Here is a 15,226-nt window from a genome sequence, read left to right as displayed (position 1 = left end):
GCCCGCCCGGCCCGCCAGCGCCGCCCGCCTCGCGCGCCCCCTGCCGCCCGGCGGCCGCAGGGCCCTCAGCGCGCGGGGGCGCGGCCCGCGGAGCGCCGGCCGCCATTTTGGGTGAGGGCGCGTCTCCTTCCAGGCGCCCTCGGGATCGGGGAGCCCTGGAAGCGCCGGGGTTGGAGGGAGCCCGGGAGCTCGAACGCGCAGCCAGCAGCGCCACTGGAACCGCTAAACCGCATCACCCAGCGCCGGGCCCGGACGCCTCCTAAACACCGCCGGGGATGGTGACTCCAACACCTCCCTGGGCAGCCTGTTCCAATGCCTGACCGCCCTGACAGTGATTTTTTTTTTTTTTTTTTAAACTCGTATCTAATCTGAACTCTCCTGTCTCATCTGGGCCATTTCCTCTTTTCTCCCACCGCAGGCGCGGCAGAAGAGGCCGAGCCCAGCTGGCTGCCCCCTCCTGTCGAGTGGTTGCCGATAGCGATGAGCTCCCCGAGCTCCTCCGAGCTCCACACCCGCAGCTCCCGCAGCCGCTCCTCACAGCATCTCCTCGCTCCTTCACGAGCCTTGTTGCCCTTCGGACACGCTGCTGCCCCACAGTGTCCTTCTTAAAAGACATTTTAAAATATCCTTGTCCTCCCCGTGCCCCACTTGGGTCCGCCCGCAGCCCGGGAGCCCGAGCGGGCGAGGCAGGTGGTCCGTCACGGCCGCGTGAGGGGATCCATTTAATGCCATTAAAGCTAATTGCTCTCCGTGCTGCGGCGTAAAGTGGCTCCGGGGAGAGATTTCACGTGAGTGTTTTGGACGGCGGAGCGAAGGTTGAAAGGAACGGCTCCAGAGCGGTGGGAGGTCTGAGCTGTTCACACGCTATTTCCATATCGCCGGTGTTATTCCAGTTTCCTGCAGCGCCAGGACGTGAGGATGTGGTTTGCTCAGTCGCTCTGAACAGCAGCACAGCCCAGCCCCGTGGCCCCGTCTAGACGCGGGTTTAATGGCCTGGGCTGGGTGTTTAACACAGGTGGTCTGAGCTGTGCAAGCGCCTTGGCTTTCTGTAGTAACTCAGCTCCACGAGTTTAACCTGCACTGAGTTTTGTGCTGCCAAATCCAGCACGAACTGTGTAGAGGATGTTCTTTAGCAATACACTTTTCCCCTGCATTTCTAGGGAAGCCTTCCAGGGCTTGGACAGCACAGATGATCCCAGACGCACAGGTCTGCTGGACACTGGCTCAGCAATGCCAGAGTCCCTTCAGCACAGCTACAGCTCTGCTCCCTGGATAGCAAAAGGGATTCCCTCAGATCCACAGCCCAAATCTGCTCAGGTGAGCCTCACTGACTGTTCAGGTGAGCCAGGAGAGAAGGTTTCTCTGTGACTGTGCAGGGGAAGGGCTGTAAGGTGACATGTCAGGGATAACATGGGGACACAGTGCCAGGAGGAGCCTGCTCCTCTGGCAGGATGTGCTGGTGGATGGATGATCTGGGGCTTTTTTTTTAAAAAAAAAGAAGAAATACGATGGGAGGAGCAGGGTGCAGGAAAGTAAAATGGGTCACAGGATGACATAGTATGTCATACATTGCAGGGTAACGTAATGCACACAGGAACAGAAACTAAATAAAGTTCAGGTACACCACCTCTATCTGTCAAAGGCAGGAAAGATCCAGAGTCTCTGGCCCAAATGGGACAGACACCTAAAAATATCCTAGCCCCGAAGTGCAAACTAAGGGGAACTGTGAACATTAGTCACCAGTTTATCCAAGGGGCCAAGTGTGGGTTTGTGGCAGGGCAAAGGCAGAAGGTCAGAAGATGTGAATAACTGGAGGTAAAGGTAAAAACTTCTTCATAAGCAACAACTGATTTCTACTCACAGCCTACTCACCCTTGGCTCCAGCTGTAATGTGATTCATGTGGCTGTCAGGAAGAAAAAGCAAACTTTGGCTGTTCTGCATAATTTCTGGTGCATTTCCTTTGCTGGGCTGTCTCTGTGGAGCAGCTTTCTTTCCCTTTACCTGCTTCTCCCGAGTGATTCCACTGTTCCACACAGGCTGAAGTGGCACTGAGGGGTGTGCCCTGCTCAGGGCCCTGTCACCAGGTGCTGCATAAAAACCCCAGCTGGGCTTCTGCCCCCAAACTTCACCTTTTGCCTTTCCTAATCACAGCCAACTGGGCTCCTCCAGAGAATGATCCCGGGATTAGGATTAGGAAGGTGTGAACCCCTCAAGGGCAGAGGGAAGAGATGGAACCAGCAGGATTACAGAGCTCCTAGCAAATGCCTCATTAGGATTGGAACTGGTTCTTTAAGTCAGTTGGGCAAGAAAAGATTGGCATAGTGGAGAGAGAGACAGCTGGTGACTGCAGAGGGGGATGGGGCAAAAATCACTTCAGTGGATTCAATGCCTGTAAGATCTAAAGGCACAGCTGGGGAGCATTGCCTTAGAATCCCAGAATGGTTTGGGTTGGAAGGGAACTTAAAGCTCATCTCCTTTCAACCCTGGCAGGGTCACCTTCCTCTAGATCAGGCTGCTCCAAGCCCCATCCAGCCGGGCCTTCAACACCCCCAGGAATGGGGCAGCCACAGCTCCAGTCTGCCCAGCACACTCAGGCAGGCTCTCAGTAGTGCAGACATTCCCCAGCTCAGCCTCTGCCAGGCCAGGGGTTTTGGGAAAGGCACAGGGAACAAAGGCTGCAGTGGTGCTCCCACTGATGCCTTCTCCAGTGATGTCCCACTCCTGCATGGCCACGTGAATTACAACTACAGCACAGCAACTTCTTGCTTCCAATGATATTTCTCAATTTCTTAATAAACAGAAGTGGGTTTCTTTTTTTTAGGGGGCAGGGACCCCAGCATATTTTTTCCAGCTCTGGAAAAGTCCATGTTTTTATTCAAGTGGGTGTCCAGACCAAGTGGCTGCAAACACCATCTTGTGACTACGAAATCCATGCAGGGGAGTGCAGCCCTCCTCTGTCTGTGCAGCTCCAACACCTCCCTTGGCACCTCAGAACTCTTTCAGAAGAAAACCCCACAACCTTAACCTGAAGGAAAAAATGAGATCACAAGAGCTTCAAGGCAACATGAATTGCAGCAGGAAGTCAGCTCAGTGTATTTCATGGGTTTTGAGGATGGTCACAGAAGGAATGGAGGCTGTCACCCCTCAGCCTCTGGCCATGGTGAGTGGACAGCTGAGCTTACCAGTGCTGCACTACAGGAATTCCATTAGAGAACCTGCCAGAGGGGCTCAGAATCTCTTCTATCTAAACAGAGCTTGTCCTGCTTATTCCAGAGGAAGATACATCTTGTTCCTGTTTCATTTAATCCAGAGTGGATACAATTAAACAGGATCAGGGCAGTCTGATTTCAGAATGAAATGCACATGTTGAACTGCAGACAGCTCTACAACCCCCTGGATATTTGAAAGACCTTGAATCAGGTCCTCCATGAGCTCTCAGGGAGGAGAATATTTGTTTACTTTTGCTTTTCCCCACCCTGCTGCCCTGGAAAGCTCCTAAGAACTGGTGTAGTACAAATAATAATTTAACACAAGATCTTAGGCGGCTGTGTGGAGCACAGCCTAGAAATGAGCTTGTCCATCTGCACAAAGCCTCTCTAATAGCTACCAGACATAGGAGCTTCTCAGCCATTGCTTATTTCATTGGGCTATTAACTTTACAGCTTCATTATATCTAAAACACTTGCCTAACCAAACTCATTAATTAATTAGCAGCAGGCTGGGAAAGAGGATAATCCTAGAATGGTTCAGGATTGCTGCTGTAGGGAAAGAAAAGAGGAGCTCTACAAAGCCTGGAAGAGAAACGAGGAAAAAGAGGACAAAAGTTGCAGAAGTTGCTAAAAAGAAAGCAGATCCCTCCTTGCCCTGTTTTGTGCAGCATACAGTACCCAGGGACTGAATCCATAAAATACAGATAATTAAACAGGTCAGACTCTCCCATCTTCCTCTGACACCCACAGGAAAAGTGATATAGGAAATGTGAAAAGCCTATGTGCTCCTATCTTTTTTCCCCCTTTCTGGCTCAGGAACTGTAATTAAAGGGAAAATCAGCTTCTCTCCTGCCTTGAAAGTGCAGTGGCACAGCTGGTTTTCATCTTGGCAAGTAGGCTCTGTCCTCAGGCTACTAAGTGCTGAGTAATTTTTACCAAGCTCTGTTTGCAGATAAATGATCTTTTCTTAGCTGCTGCCAGGCAAAGCTACAAATACTTGATCTTTTATTCTTTTCCCATAAACTCCTAACATTGAATACTAAAAATGCAGCCAGAGGTTTTTTCCACTGCCATTTATTCTCAGCATGGTCACAACTGTATTACAATTACAGACACCCACCCTTCACTGGAGCTCCACTGCAGCTCCTCGTTAACCTGAAGCTTCCAATTAAAGGCTCCTTCAGTTTCATTGATAGTTTGTATATACTCAAAGGACCCACTTCATTTTGGTTTTCCCCCAAAACACATTCCATGAGAAGGGCAACTGCTTTAAATAACTTCACACTATTTTCTGGAAAAGCCTGACGAGCAAGTGCCAGTCTCAGAAGCCTGAGTGTGCACTTTGGGGGATTTCTCTCATAGCTATAACTATAAAAATAACTGAAAGCTTTTGACTGAACGTGCCACAACCTCTGGGCAAATCCAGTGTGGACTCAGAACAAATGAAACAACCTAGAGAGGTACAACACTGGAAACCCATTAGTGTAGTTCAAGTTTTCTGCCATGTTTTTTACTGAGATCTTACCTGTTCTAAAAAACTGCATAAGAATTAATTAAAAATGGTAGAAAAAATAATTAAAAAAATACTGCTTCATCTTGGCAACGCTGTTCTCCCACCTACCTCCAGTGAGTGAAGCTCTGAACAAGAAGCCAGCACAGAGAGAAGGCCGAAAACTGGTATGAAATACCATGGCTAATTTTAGACTTGTTTCCAGTCATCCAGCTGGGAACACAGGGAGTAACGGTGCTTATAAAAGTACTTGCACACTTTGTAAAGATAACACAGGGTTTCAAAACAATTTTTATTTCAAAGGTATTTTTGAAGTATATGGCTAAGAGTTTGTCAGATTCCCCAAACAATCCCGTGCCTTTGAAGATCACATTCCCAGCACAGACCCCAGTCTTATGGAATTACTAGTGACTGGTTTTGTAGGATCAGCCCCTGATGCAAGTCAACTTTCTGTTTAAGCCATAAAGGAGGGAGGAAGAAGGAGAAAAACAAATCTGCAAATCAACAGGCATTAACAAAAGAAAAAGGATGAGGCAGAGGTAACTTCTCTTTTAAAAAGTAAAAATTTGAACTGCTGCCTTGGTAGCTGTGGCAGAGAGAGCATTATCATCCCTTTCTTCTGTCACAGTGGGCACGCACAGCTGAAGAACGGCTTTAGCCTGAATTCCGTTTGCAGGTTGTTTTAAAACATGACATAAAACAATCACCACACTGCAAGGCCAGTGTGAAGGGGTCCTGGCTTGACTCTGCTGGCTCACTGATCCCTGCTTAGATCCAGCTTAAACCCCAGAAACGAGCAGGACAGGATGGATTTGTGTTTCCAGATAGGGAAGCTGGAGTAAAGGCTCTGCTCTGGATTCTGAACCAAGGTACAGTGTTTCTTGCTCTTGCTGGCCCTCAGGATGGATGTAGCTGTCTTCTCTCAGCCCACAGAACTCAGTTTAAACACTAGGGTAAAGGTATTCTGTTGTGTACTTTCTATTTTTAAGTGTTTTCAAGCATTTAAATGGACAGTAAATGTCTGAAGCTCCAGGGGAGTGAATCTGTGCCATCTTTCCATTATTAAAGTGGTGACCCAGGACTGGACTTTGGTCCAAACTATGAGTCGGGGCAGTGCCAGGAGATGGGGCTCAGTGGTGTTCTGTGACTGAAGTGTGAGAGGGAAACAGTCCACGTTAAACACGCTGCACATGGAGCACTCTTCTTAAGTGCCTTGTAAAACACACAAAACATGGGTTAGAAACACATCCACCACTACTGACCACACGGGTTTTTATATTTAATAGAAATTAAATTAGTAGCTTAATATACATAATGCGACACTTTCCAGTCCAGTAGTTTCCAATTCCTGCTTTCAAGTCACAGTTACTGTACAAAAATAATAACAACAAAGAGCAACCAAAGAGTAAACACTGTCACTAAAACACCGGACCCAGAAAGGCTAAATTATGTGGAGCTACACATGCCAAAGGATACAGAGTGCTGGAGCCATGGTGGAGCAGTCATGCATGAGCAGGCAGGGTGCTGCTGGCCGGGCTCACCGCGCTCCGTAGCCGTAGTAGAAGGGCTCGTCCGGCCGGTAGCCGTAGGCGGTCGCCGGGCGCCCGGGAACCCCTGAGCTCTGACCGAAGCCATCCACTCCAATGCTACAGAAAACAAGGAGAGAGAAACTGCAGAGCTTTGTATGGCATGGAGAGAACACCAGTGCTGGTGGCTCCAGCTCCTCCTGCTGATGCCTCTTTGGGCTGACCTAAAAACAGAGGGCTGACAAAATTAAGGGAATGAAAAGGTGTTATATTTATTGAAGGGCCTTCAGGTACATTTAGGGCAGACAAAGTACCCCCAGAGGCTACACCCAAAATGGATGATGGGTCACAGGTTTTCACACTTTTATAAGTTTGGTCCATTTGCATATTGGGGGTAAATCTTCCAATTACAGCTTCAGGTAATGAAATCATTAACCCCAAGTTTGCTCCTCCCAACTCCCTTTTGTTTCCATCTCTCAGGGCCTGAGGCAGTGAGGTGTCCTTGACTGCCAGGCCTGGAGAGGAATTGCTGTGTCTGCCCAAAATGGGAAAGCAGCACCTCACACTGTGTGTGGAGTTTAGAGCTAAACACTAAAGAACTACAGGACTACAAATAGATGAAAAATATACAAGCTAAAATCCTAAGGCATCGCTACCACAGAGATGGTTTTGTGAGCAAACTTTGGCAGCTGTGTTCCCCTTCTGGACACCACTTCCCTGGTGGGAAAAGAAATGTTGTGAAGACATGAGTGCAACTCCAGTCAGGGAAAGGCTTTCAGGTCCAAGAGGAATCCCAGGAGAGACCAAAGTCTTCTTTTCGCTCCTTTCACAGATTTACTGGTCAAGCACTTTACTTCCATGACTCAGTGTCTCCCTCTGTACATTATAGTTACCATGTCCATCAGGCCTCTGGCAAAGCCTGTTGTAGCCCTGCCCTGCACAGCACATCTGAAGAGTCTCTTTCCCTGCCTTCAGCCCATTTCTGAGGTGCATGGAAAACACTACCTAAAAGTGAGACTATCTGGTAAAAGATAGTGCTTCTGGTGGGATATGAGACTGGCAGCCAAATGGCAGAAGGAATTAATAACGTACTGAAAAGCTATGTACTAATGAGACAGAGCAATTATTTTTTCACGTAAAACAGCATCTTTTACACCTAAAAAGTCCCACAACAATGAGTTAGATACTAAAACAAAAGAACTGCATAGGGAAAAGTGGCACATATTTCATGCTAAACAATAACTCATGCAGGAGGTAGAGGAAAAATGAACATTTCCCAAGACACTGGATTACTGCCTGTTCATAGCTATGTCACTTCTTAGCTTCCACTTCACCAGGGGGACAAATGGAAAAGGATCCTGATTTATTGTCTGACTAAAGATGCATTGAAAGGAGCCGAACTTCCCCTCTGAAGACTGTCAAAACACAAAGAACCAAAGTGCTTTTGGAGTGGGGAAAAGCTGAACCTCATTACTGCCAATTATCCATATGGAACATGGGTTATGCAACAGTCAAGGCTGGGAAGGAATGACCCCTGCAGAAGATGTACAATGGGTGGGCCCCAGGCCCTGGCTCTGCAAGAGCTGGCACTGCTGAATTGGTTGGGCTGAAAGGGCTCAGCTGCATGGCGGGGGACCACGTCCATCTCTGTCCTCACAAAGGCACTTTCCTTGGATTGTATCTCAGTGAGGCCCTAGAAAAGGATTCCTAGTGCCTGGTTTTTCAAAAAACAAGTTCACTCATGGGATATCCTGATAGTCAGGTGAAGGTGGGAGGTCTGAGGCTGAGATTTGTCCTCTGGGATGGAAGGGACACAATCAATAGCCAAGCTGCAGAGAAAAAAAAAAAATCACTGTTTTACTTGGATGTATCTTGAGAAATGCTGTGTCCTGAAAGTGCTTTGCATTTCCACATCTGCCCATGTGTATCTGAATTGGCAACACCCATCTCCTAACTCCTGCACAGAGCCATCAGCCCAACCTTGCAGGCTGATCAGCCCTTCAACGCAGCAGAGTGCAGCAGAGTGGCCCTGGTGCAAAGCCCTGTGAATGCATTCCTCTGGCCACCCATTCCTTCCTGTGTCCACCCCAAAGTCCTCTTACCCTTTTCCAAGCCCATTAGGAAATGAGCTGGTGACCTCTGAGGCATCTTCCCCAGATGCCTCCTTTGTACCTGACAAACAACAGCTTTCTCATTAGCAGGCCTGAAGCTTTGAAAGACTCCTGAAAGAAGAGATTAAGAGAAATCCTGTTACTTTGTGTTTATCTCTCATCTCCAGAAACCCCAAACCCAGCAGTCACCTTAGCCAGTCCCTGCCTCTCCCATGTCACTGATTTGCAATGTGCAAAGGCACTGACAGACAGACCTCACCCAGGCTGCCCTTGGCTGCAGTATCTCCATATCAGGCTCTTGTGTACAAGCCAACAAGGACAAGCATGAAGCTGACCAGTTTGGCAGTTCAGAAAACAAATAATTTAACAAACTTCTATAAACCAATGCCAATTCCTTCAGGGTTCTTTCAGTACTGTCAGTGCCACGAGTTAACAATGTACTAAAAGAAGGCATAGTGGGAATTGGGAGTGCAGGGTCTGGTTCTGTTGTGCTTCTACAAATTCCCAGTGACACCAGATATGTTACACTGCAGAGAAGCAGGACCCTTTAAGGCTACCTTTAAACTCAGGAATTTCATTGCTTTCCTCCGAAGATCCTTAAAACATCTACAGCTGATTTATAATGAAGAGCTATTTTAACAGAAAATGCTTTTCTGAGTTTATCTTTCCATTATGTTTTCTGTGACTATAACAATGTTAGTTGTGGATAAGTTGTTTTTATTACAAGTGTGGTAGAACAGGGCCTTTTTGCATTTCTGCAAACCATTGCAAAGCTCATTCTGGAATGATATTCAGGTGAGTGAGGAGGCTGTGGGTGCCCAGGGCTGTTGACTGCCAGTCAAACTTGCAGCAACCGTGCCCAGGCTCACAGCAGTGCCATCCTCAGGTTTCCTGTGGCAAAGAGGGACACAACAAAAACAGGAGCCTGAAACCTGTCCTGAACTCCTTTGTACAGCCCAAGCTGAAGCACCACGGGCTTTTGGGGATGAGGTGTAATAACGGCCTGAGCCACGCGGTGGCAATGGGCCTCTATCCCTGCAGGCCGAGCTCCTCCAGCCACTTCCAGCTCGGTAATCCTCATTCAAAGAACTTCTAAATGTATTTAAACTGATAACAAGAGCAGGGAAAATATGGTTTCAATCACATTCTCAACAAATCAGTTTTTTAATATTTTTTTTATAAATGTGTAAGTAATTAGGTAAAGATCTCTAGAGTTTAAACATTGAGAGGTATCAGTTATTTCCAAATGGTTCAGACATATGTTAGTGTCCTGAAGAAAACTGGAAGAGATGGATCAGCTGATAACTGCTTTGGACAGTCAAAAAAAAACAAAAAACCAAACCCCCCCCCCCCCCAAAAAAAAAAAAAAACCCAAAAAAACCCCAAACAAAAAACAACCAAAAAAACCCCCAAAACCCACAGAAAATCACATTAAAACACCTTGATCAAATCACTATTCTCTCCTATCTAAATATTTCCATATATTTCCCTGAAGTAACTGAAGTCTTGACCATGCTTGAAAAAAACTGGCTTCACTTTTGCACGTTAGTGCTCTTGAAGCGTAGCAGCTTTGCCTGTTGGATTGTTTGCACTGGCAGCCTGCAGCACGGAGCCTGTAGGAGCCGAAGGGAAGGGTCCTGAGCCCAGGAGGTGACAGAGGGGTGGGACAGCCACAGAGCCAACACGCGCCTGGAGAGCGGAGCCTGGCTCGCTTCCGAGGCTGCCAGGCCAAGGGCACAACCCACCGAGGTGAAGATGGATTTAAAAACAACTCCTGATGAATCCTTGTCCCTTCTGCCAAGAACAGCAGAAGGGGAGAGCCAGCAGAGATGGCAGTTCTGCGGCTGTAAACACTTGTTGGATAACGACTGGCCTGAGATCATGATCTGTGCCATGTGTGCTCAGATTTATACCAGCAATCAGCCTCAAGACTTGTTCCTAGGAAAAACGTGTGGTTGGCTTTATGCTACAGCATCTACCAGGAAACTCAGTGCTCAGCAGAACAAGCACCAATCCTGTCTTCCCATAAAGTAGGGACACATAATTATCCACGGGGGCAACAATACTCATGCCCGAGTTGGTATTCTTTCCTCCCAGTGCTCACTGCTATGTAACTGGGCAGCCAGAAGTGCATGCACCCCTGCAGCTGTAGAGTGGCAATGGATGACAGAGCAGCACAACACCCTCAGCAACAAGGCTCAGGCTGCAAGACACTGCAGGCAGCTCTGTCTCACAGAGCATGCGTGCACACAGAGCGGCGCTCGCCGCCACCCTGGCACAGCACAACTGTGCTCTTGTGCAAAGCTCAGACCCACGCCTGGGGCTGATGGAGTTAAACAGTGAACAGCCCAGCTAATTACTATGTACTGCTAACCTCAGTTGCTGGTTCATTTTGAGACCCTTTAAAATATGAACTGTGTATTTTACCCCTATGCACTCTCTTAATGATTTGTTTTTTTTAGACTGAAATCACTTCCAGCCATCAGTTATACTCGAGGTCTCTACACATGCACTTCTCCTAGCACAAATATTTCTTTTTCCTATTGGTCTGCCAGCCCCTGTCAGAGCAAATTTCACTTTAAACTAAATGCTGTGATACTTAAAACCTCTTGGATTACTCAGGCTGCTAGTGTGATCTATGACCTTCCCCAAATGACAGCTGAACTTTCCAATTTGCTTGTACTGCTAGGGAACTGAGGAACACATGCCGAAGAGGAAAGTGTTCCTGATGTGCATGAGTGAGGAGAGATTTCTGAACAGCCCTGCTTATTGATGCTTGCTCTGATTCAGAGCATCCAAATTAATATACCCATGGAGGATCTTAGGTGCCCTGACAAAATTCAAGATGTAAAGACCAGTTGTGTCCTGTCTCCCAACAGAAAAGGGCAGCCAGCATCCTGCTGCATCCACAAAATTCTTCTGAACTAGATAGGCCTTGGACTAGATAGGCTTTGTGGGATGTGTGGAAGGCTCAGCAGGCTCCCACAGGGAGCACTCCATGGGGAACCCTCTGCTGGGGTTTCCCTCCAGGTGTCTGTGCTGCTCCCCAGGGCAAGGTATCAGGAAAGGCTGGGGAACCCGGGCTGGATAATTAACACCTGGGTAATTAACACCTGGGCGCAGAGTGACCGTGGCACTGCACACCCCACCCTGTCCACACCAGTGCTCACACTGGGACCAGTGCTGCTGCTGACAGGGGCTCTCACACCACAGCCTAATTCCCAGGTACTAATTCCTCCAGCATTAGCAAGGCCTGAGAAAGGCAAGTCCAGCATCACTGCGGAGATTCTTGGTCAAAAGTAAATGCTTGAAATCCAACTGAAAGCCCCCAGTAGGATCCATGGAACTTAGAGTGATCCCAGCAGGAAGCACTGCCTGGGAAACAGGTCTGAAGCAGTCTGGCACACATTGTACCAGACTGTCACTGCCTGTGCAAGTGACAGTGGCCCTGGAAAAGCCTTTGAGGGTGAAATACCAGTTTAGGACCTCACACTTTAGGGCCAAATTTCATTTGTTTCTGCCCAAAATTAAGGCACCCTGGAATCACTGCCCCCTGAAAATGAACTGCAAGCTAAACACATAGAGTGCTTCCACCAGAGCGAAGATTTCATCTCTAATTCTTTTCACTCTAAACTTTTTCTAAAACCCTGTCAGTCCTCCCTCCTTACTCTGCATCAACAAGCCCTCATGTCTCAGAGGCTCTCAGCTACTCAGTGGCTTATAATAAGATTTATAAGCTTATTAAAAATAAAATATTTTGTTTAAAATCTATAGATTTTTAATTATGTAGATCCTCTGACCTTGGTAAGACCAGCTAAACACTACTTGCAACTCAACTCATCAGCAACCCCACCAAGTCCCAATGAAGGACTCACACCGAAAGCTCTCCACATGCTCCAGTGAGCTGCTAGGAGGGTTTACATGCAGGTGTAAACAGGCAGCCTCTGCTGATACACGTGACACCTCTGATCACACCTGCAGCCTTCCAAAACTCCTCTTGAGGATCAGAGGCAGGGGAACCAGAGGGGTTCTCAGCATCCTTCAGAAGCCTGGTATCAGTACAGTTCATAGCAGTCCTACTCTTTCCTCTGTACCTTCTCCCTCTATACAGTGGCTATTATTGTTTCTAAAAATCAGTCTTCACTCCCAAGCCATCCTCACCTCAGCCTAGGCAGGTGTTCAGAATTGCAGCTGCACATCACTGAAGTCCTACATTTTCTGGTCCATGAACCCACTCACATGTGACAGTACAGTTCCCATCCTGTATTCCCTTATGAACTCTCATGCCATGAACCCCTGTATTCCACAATGCTGGATCGAGCTCCTGTGTGTAATAGACAAAACAAATCATATTCAGAGGAATACTGAAGGCTGTACTTTCCCCTCAGGAGGTGCCAGAGCCATGGGAGTGGCACAGCAGTCTCTGATCTCAAGACAAGCACAGCATTATAACCTGTACAAATGAGATGCAGCTCACTGATTAGAACACTTGCCAACAAGACACACAGAAGTTTGCCAGCAGCAAAGGCCGTATTTTTTCTCTCATCTTGGTGTTTTTGTTTGTTCCTGAAGTGTTGATGAGAGCTGGTCTGAGACAAGGACTGCAGTGCAGGGCAGTATAATCACAAAGGGGATGCTCAGCCCTGCCAGCACAATTAGCAGACTGGCTGGTGAATGCTGCAGCTGCTTCCCTCCCTTCCTCTCTCCTGAGGTTTCCTCTTCACAGAGACCAGGCATGGAAAGGCAAGGGGAGCTGGGGCATCCAGGCCCTGACCCATTGCACAATCAGGGATTAAGGCACCCTGTGCATCCAAGCACAGCAGGTGGGAAATGGTTTTGAATCCCACAGAACACACAAAGACCTCCAGCTTCTAAAGCCGTCTGCAGGTATGACACATTTAGCTAATCCTCTGCAGGTACCAAGGAACCTTCACACATGAACCAAGACTCAGAGCTTCTGAAGCCATGGACTCTGTGGCCTTTCTGCTGATATTCCCTGGCAGCTGAGTACTGGATGGGACCCCATTCTCCCAACAGCAGCCAGAGCAGGGTAAAGGGCACCACGAAGGGGCACAGGCCTGTTGCTTCTGTCCTTGCTTTAAATCCAGGGATTGAGATGACGATCCCATTTCCTCCTACAAGCCAGTTATCTCTCTGGTTTGCCTTCACTGACCATAAATCTTCTGTCCTTCAAAGCAAGAGCACAAACCATGGGTTATGGAGAAACTCCATACAACTGAGAAGCCTTAGGAAAAAATAGTGTTTCTTTATATAATGTCTTGTAACTGTAGATTCTCCTGCTACTGGTAATGACGTTAAACTATAAACCACAAGTCTCCTAAATTCTGCCTCTCATGACCCCATGTTTTTCTCTTCTATTTGTGAAGCTCTTTTTTTCATGCTTTTTATTCCTCAAGCTTAAGTGGGAGGGGAGTTTTGTGGCAGTGTCTGTGACTGTACCCACTGCATCAATCACCCAAGTCCATCTCTACATTAGCATTAAACATTAATGTCCCTTAAATAGTAATATTGTACCTGCTCACAAGACAGAAAGTATCCAAATGAACCTGCTCCCTCGTGCACCATAACACAGCTTTTATGGATATGATCATGTCTCTCCTTCCATGTTATCCAACTTTCTTCAGTGTACTTAATGACTTAAAGTTTCCAATTGCTTCTGGACTTGTTGCCCGGTTGTATCTCAGCACAATACTGCTGTTTCTCCCATTTAATTACAAACAAATGGAAAGCTGACAATGGGGGAGAAATGAGCACTGTGTCTTCTGTGTCAGGCTCCAGCTATGCACCAAGCAATAACCACGCCAAAATTCACTGGGGGAAGGCAGCATTTAAAAAAAAAAAAGTATTTCCCAACTCAATAGTAAGAAAGCACTGAACCAAAAACAAATGATCTTGCTTAGCCAAATTCAGTGTGAAACTTGCTTGAAAGCTGTAGCTCCTGCCATCCCTGCTCTGCAAACACAGACTGGGATTTGGCCTCAGTTTCTTGCTCTGTCAGTTACCTGCTGTGTGATCCTGGACAAGTTGCTCCTTTTCTCCATGACCTCAGTTTCCCATTGGAGTATTGGAAGAGAAAACAGCCCAGACATTAAAGACAGCCAAATGACAAACTACAGTAATGAGAAGACTCAAATTAGACTGACATAGACAGAAAAGACTTTTGCTTATTCTGTAAAACCCTTTAGGAAAAAAAAAAAATATTATTTCTGCTCTGCTAGAATGGCAACCAATCCCCAACAGAGCCAGGGGGCAAAACAGCAGCTCAACGGCTGCAGTTGTGTCATGCAGCCACGTTGTTGCCGTGAAGGGCATCAGGAGAGCTCCTGCAGCGTTCCTGCAGTCAGGCTCATAGCTCTGTCACACAGACAAGAAGTTTCTCAGCCATTCTCTACAGGATTTCTTAAAAGGTCAAGTGCACAGGCAGAGCTGGAACGGAAATCAAGAGCTCTGGTTTTCCATTCTAAGCCTGACAGAAACATCTCCTGTGCTCTTGGCTCAACAGCTGTCCAAAGCCACTGATTAGATACATCCATTTCTTAAGAATTAATTAAGAACTAAAACAAATAAAAAAGCCCTGAGGAACAGGCAATAAAAAGCAAGATGTCCTTTCCTCCTCCTCTCTCCTTGCACAGTCCAAAGTGTATGTGTCAACTCCATAAACTGAAGAGTACATTGCCGTAATCTGAACTAGGGATAGGCCTGGCTTGGGAAGCTTTCACACCTCCCTTTCAATTGTCTCCAGCAAGCTCTGTGTTAGGCTGGGTACAGAAAGCAAAATAAGATGCTGAAGTTTCACAGAGATGACTGGTGTCACTGACCAGATCAGCATCTGCTCCAGCTTCCATCAG

General features: G+C 47.3%; 1 protein-coding gene across 8 annotated transcripts in view; it reads right to left on the bottom strand.

The window, feature by feature from the left end:
- Nucleotides 1-4,993: 4,993 nt before the first annotated feature.
- KIFAP3 (kinesin associated protein 3) overlaps nucleotides 4,994-15,226 on the bottom strand; it is a 68,042-nt gene continuing 57,809 nt past the window's right edge. For 7 of the 8 annotated variants that reach the window (XM_053950460.1, XM_053950461.1, XM_053950458.1 and 4 more), the window contains one exon: nucleotides 4,994-6,366. In XM_053950460.1, the coding sequence (XP_053806435.1) occupies nucleotides 6,258-6,366 (109 nt within the window). In that variant the 3' untranslated portion in view covers nucleotides 4,994-6,257. Of the gene's footprint in view, nucleotides 6,367-8,348; nucleotides 8,469-15,226 lie in introns of all 8 variants that reach the window. The other variant, XR_008432347.1, reaches the window with a different exon arrangement.

This window comes from Vidua chalybeata, chromosome 9, assembly GCF_026979565.1.
Source record: "Vidua chalybeata isolate OUT-0048 chromosome 9, bVidCha1 merged haplotype, whole genome shotgun sequence".
Classification (NCBI taxonomy): Eukaryota; Metazoa; Chordata; class Aves; order Passeriformes; family Viduidae; genus Vidua; species Vidua chalybeata.
Note: the sequence above shows the minus strand (reverse complement) of the source record. Positions and strands in the feature narration are given on the sequence as shown.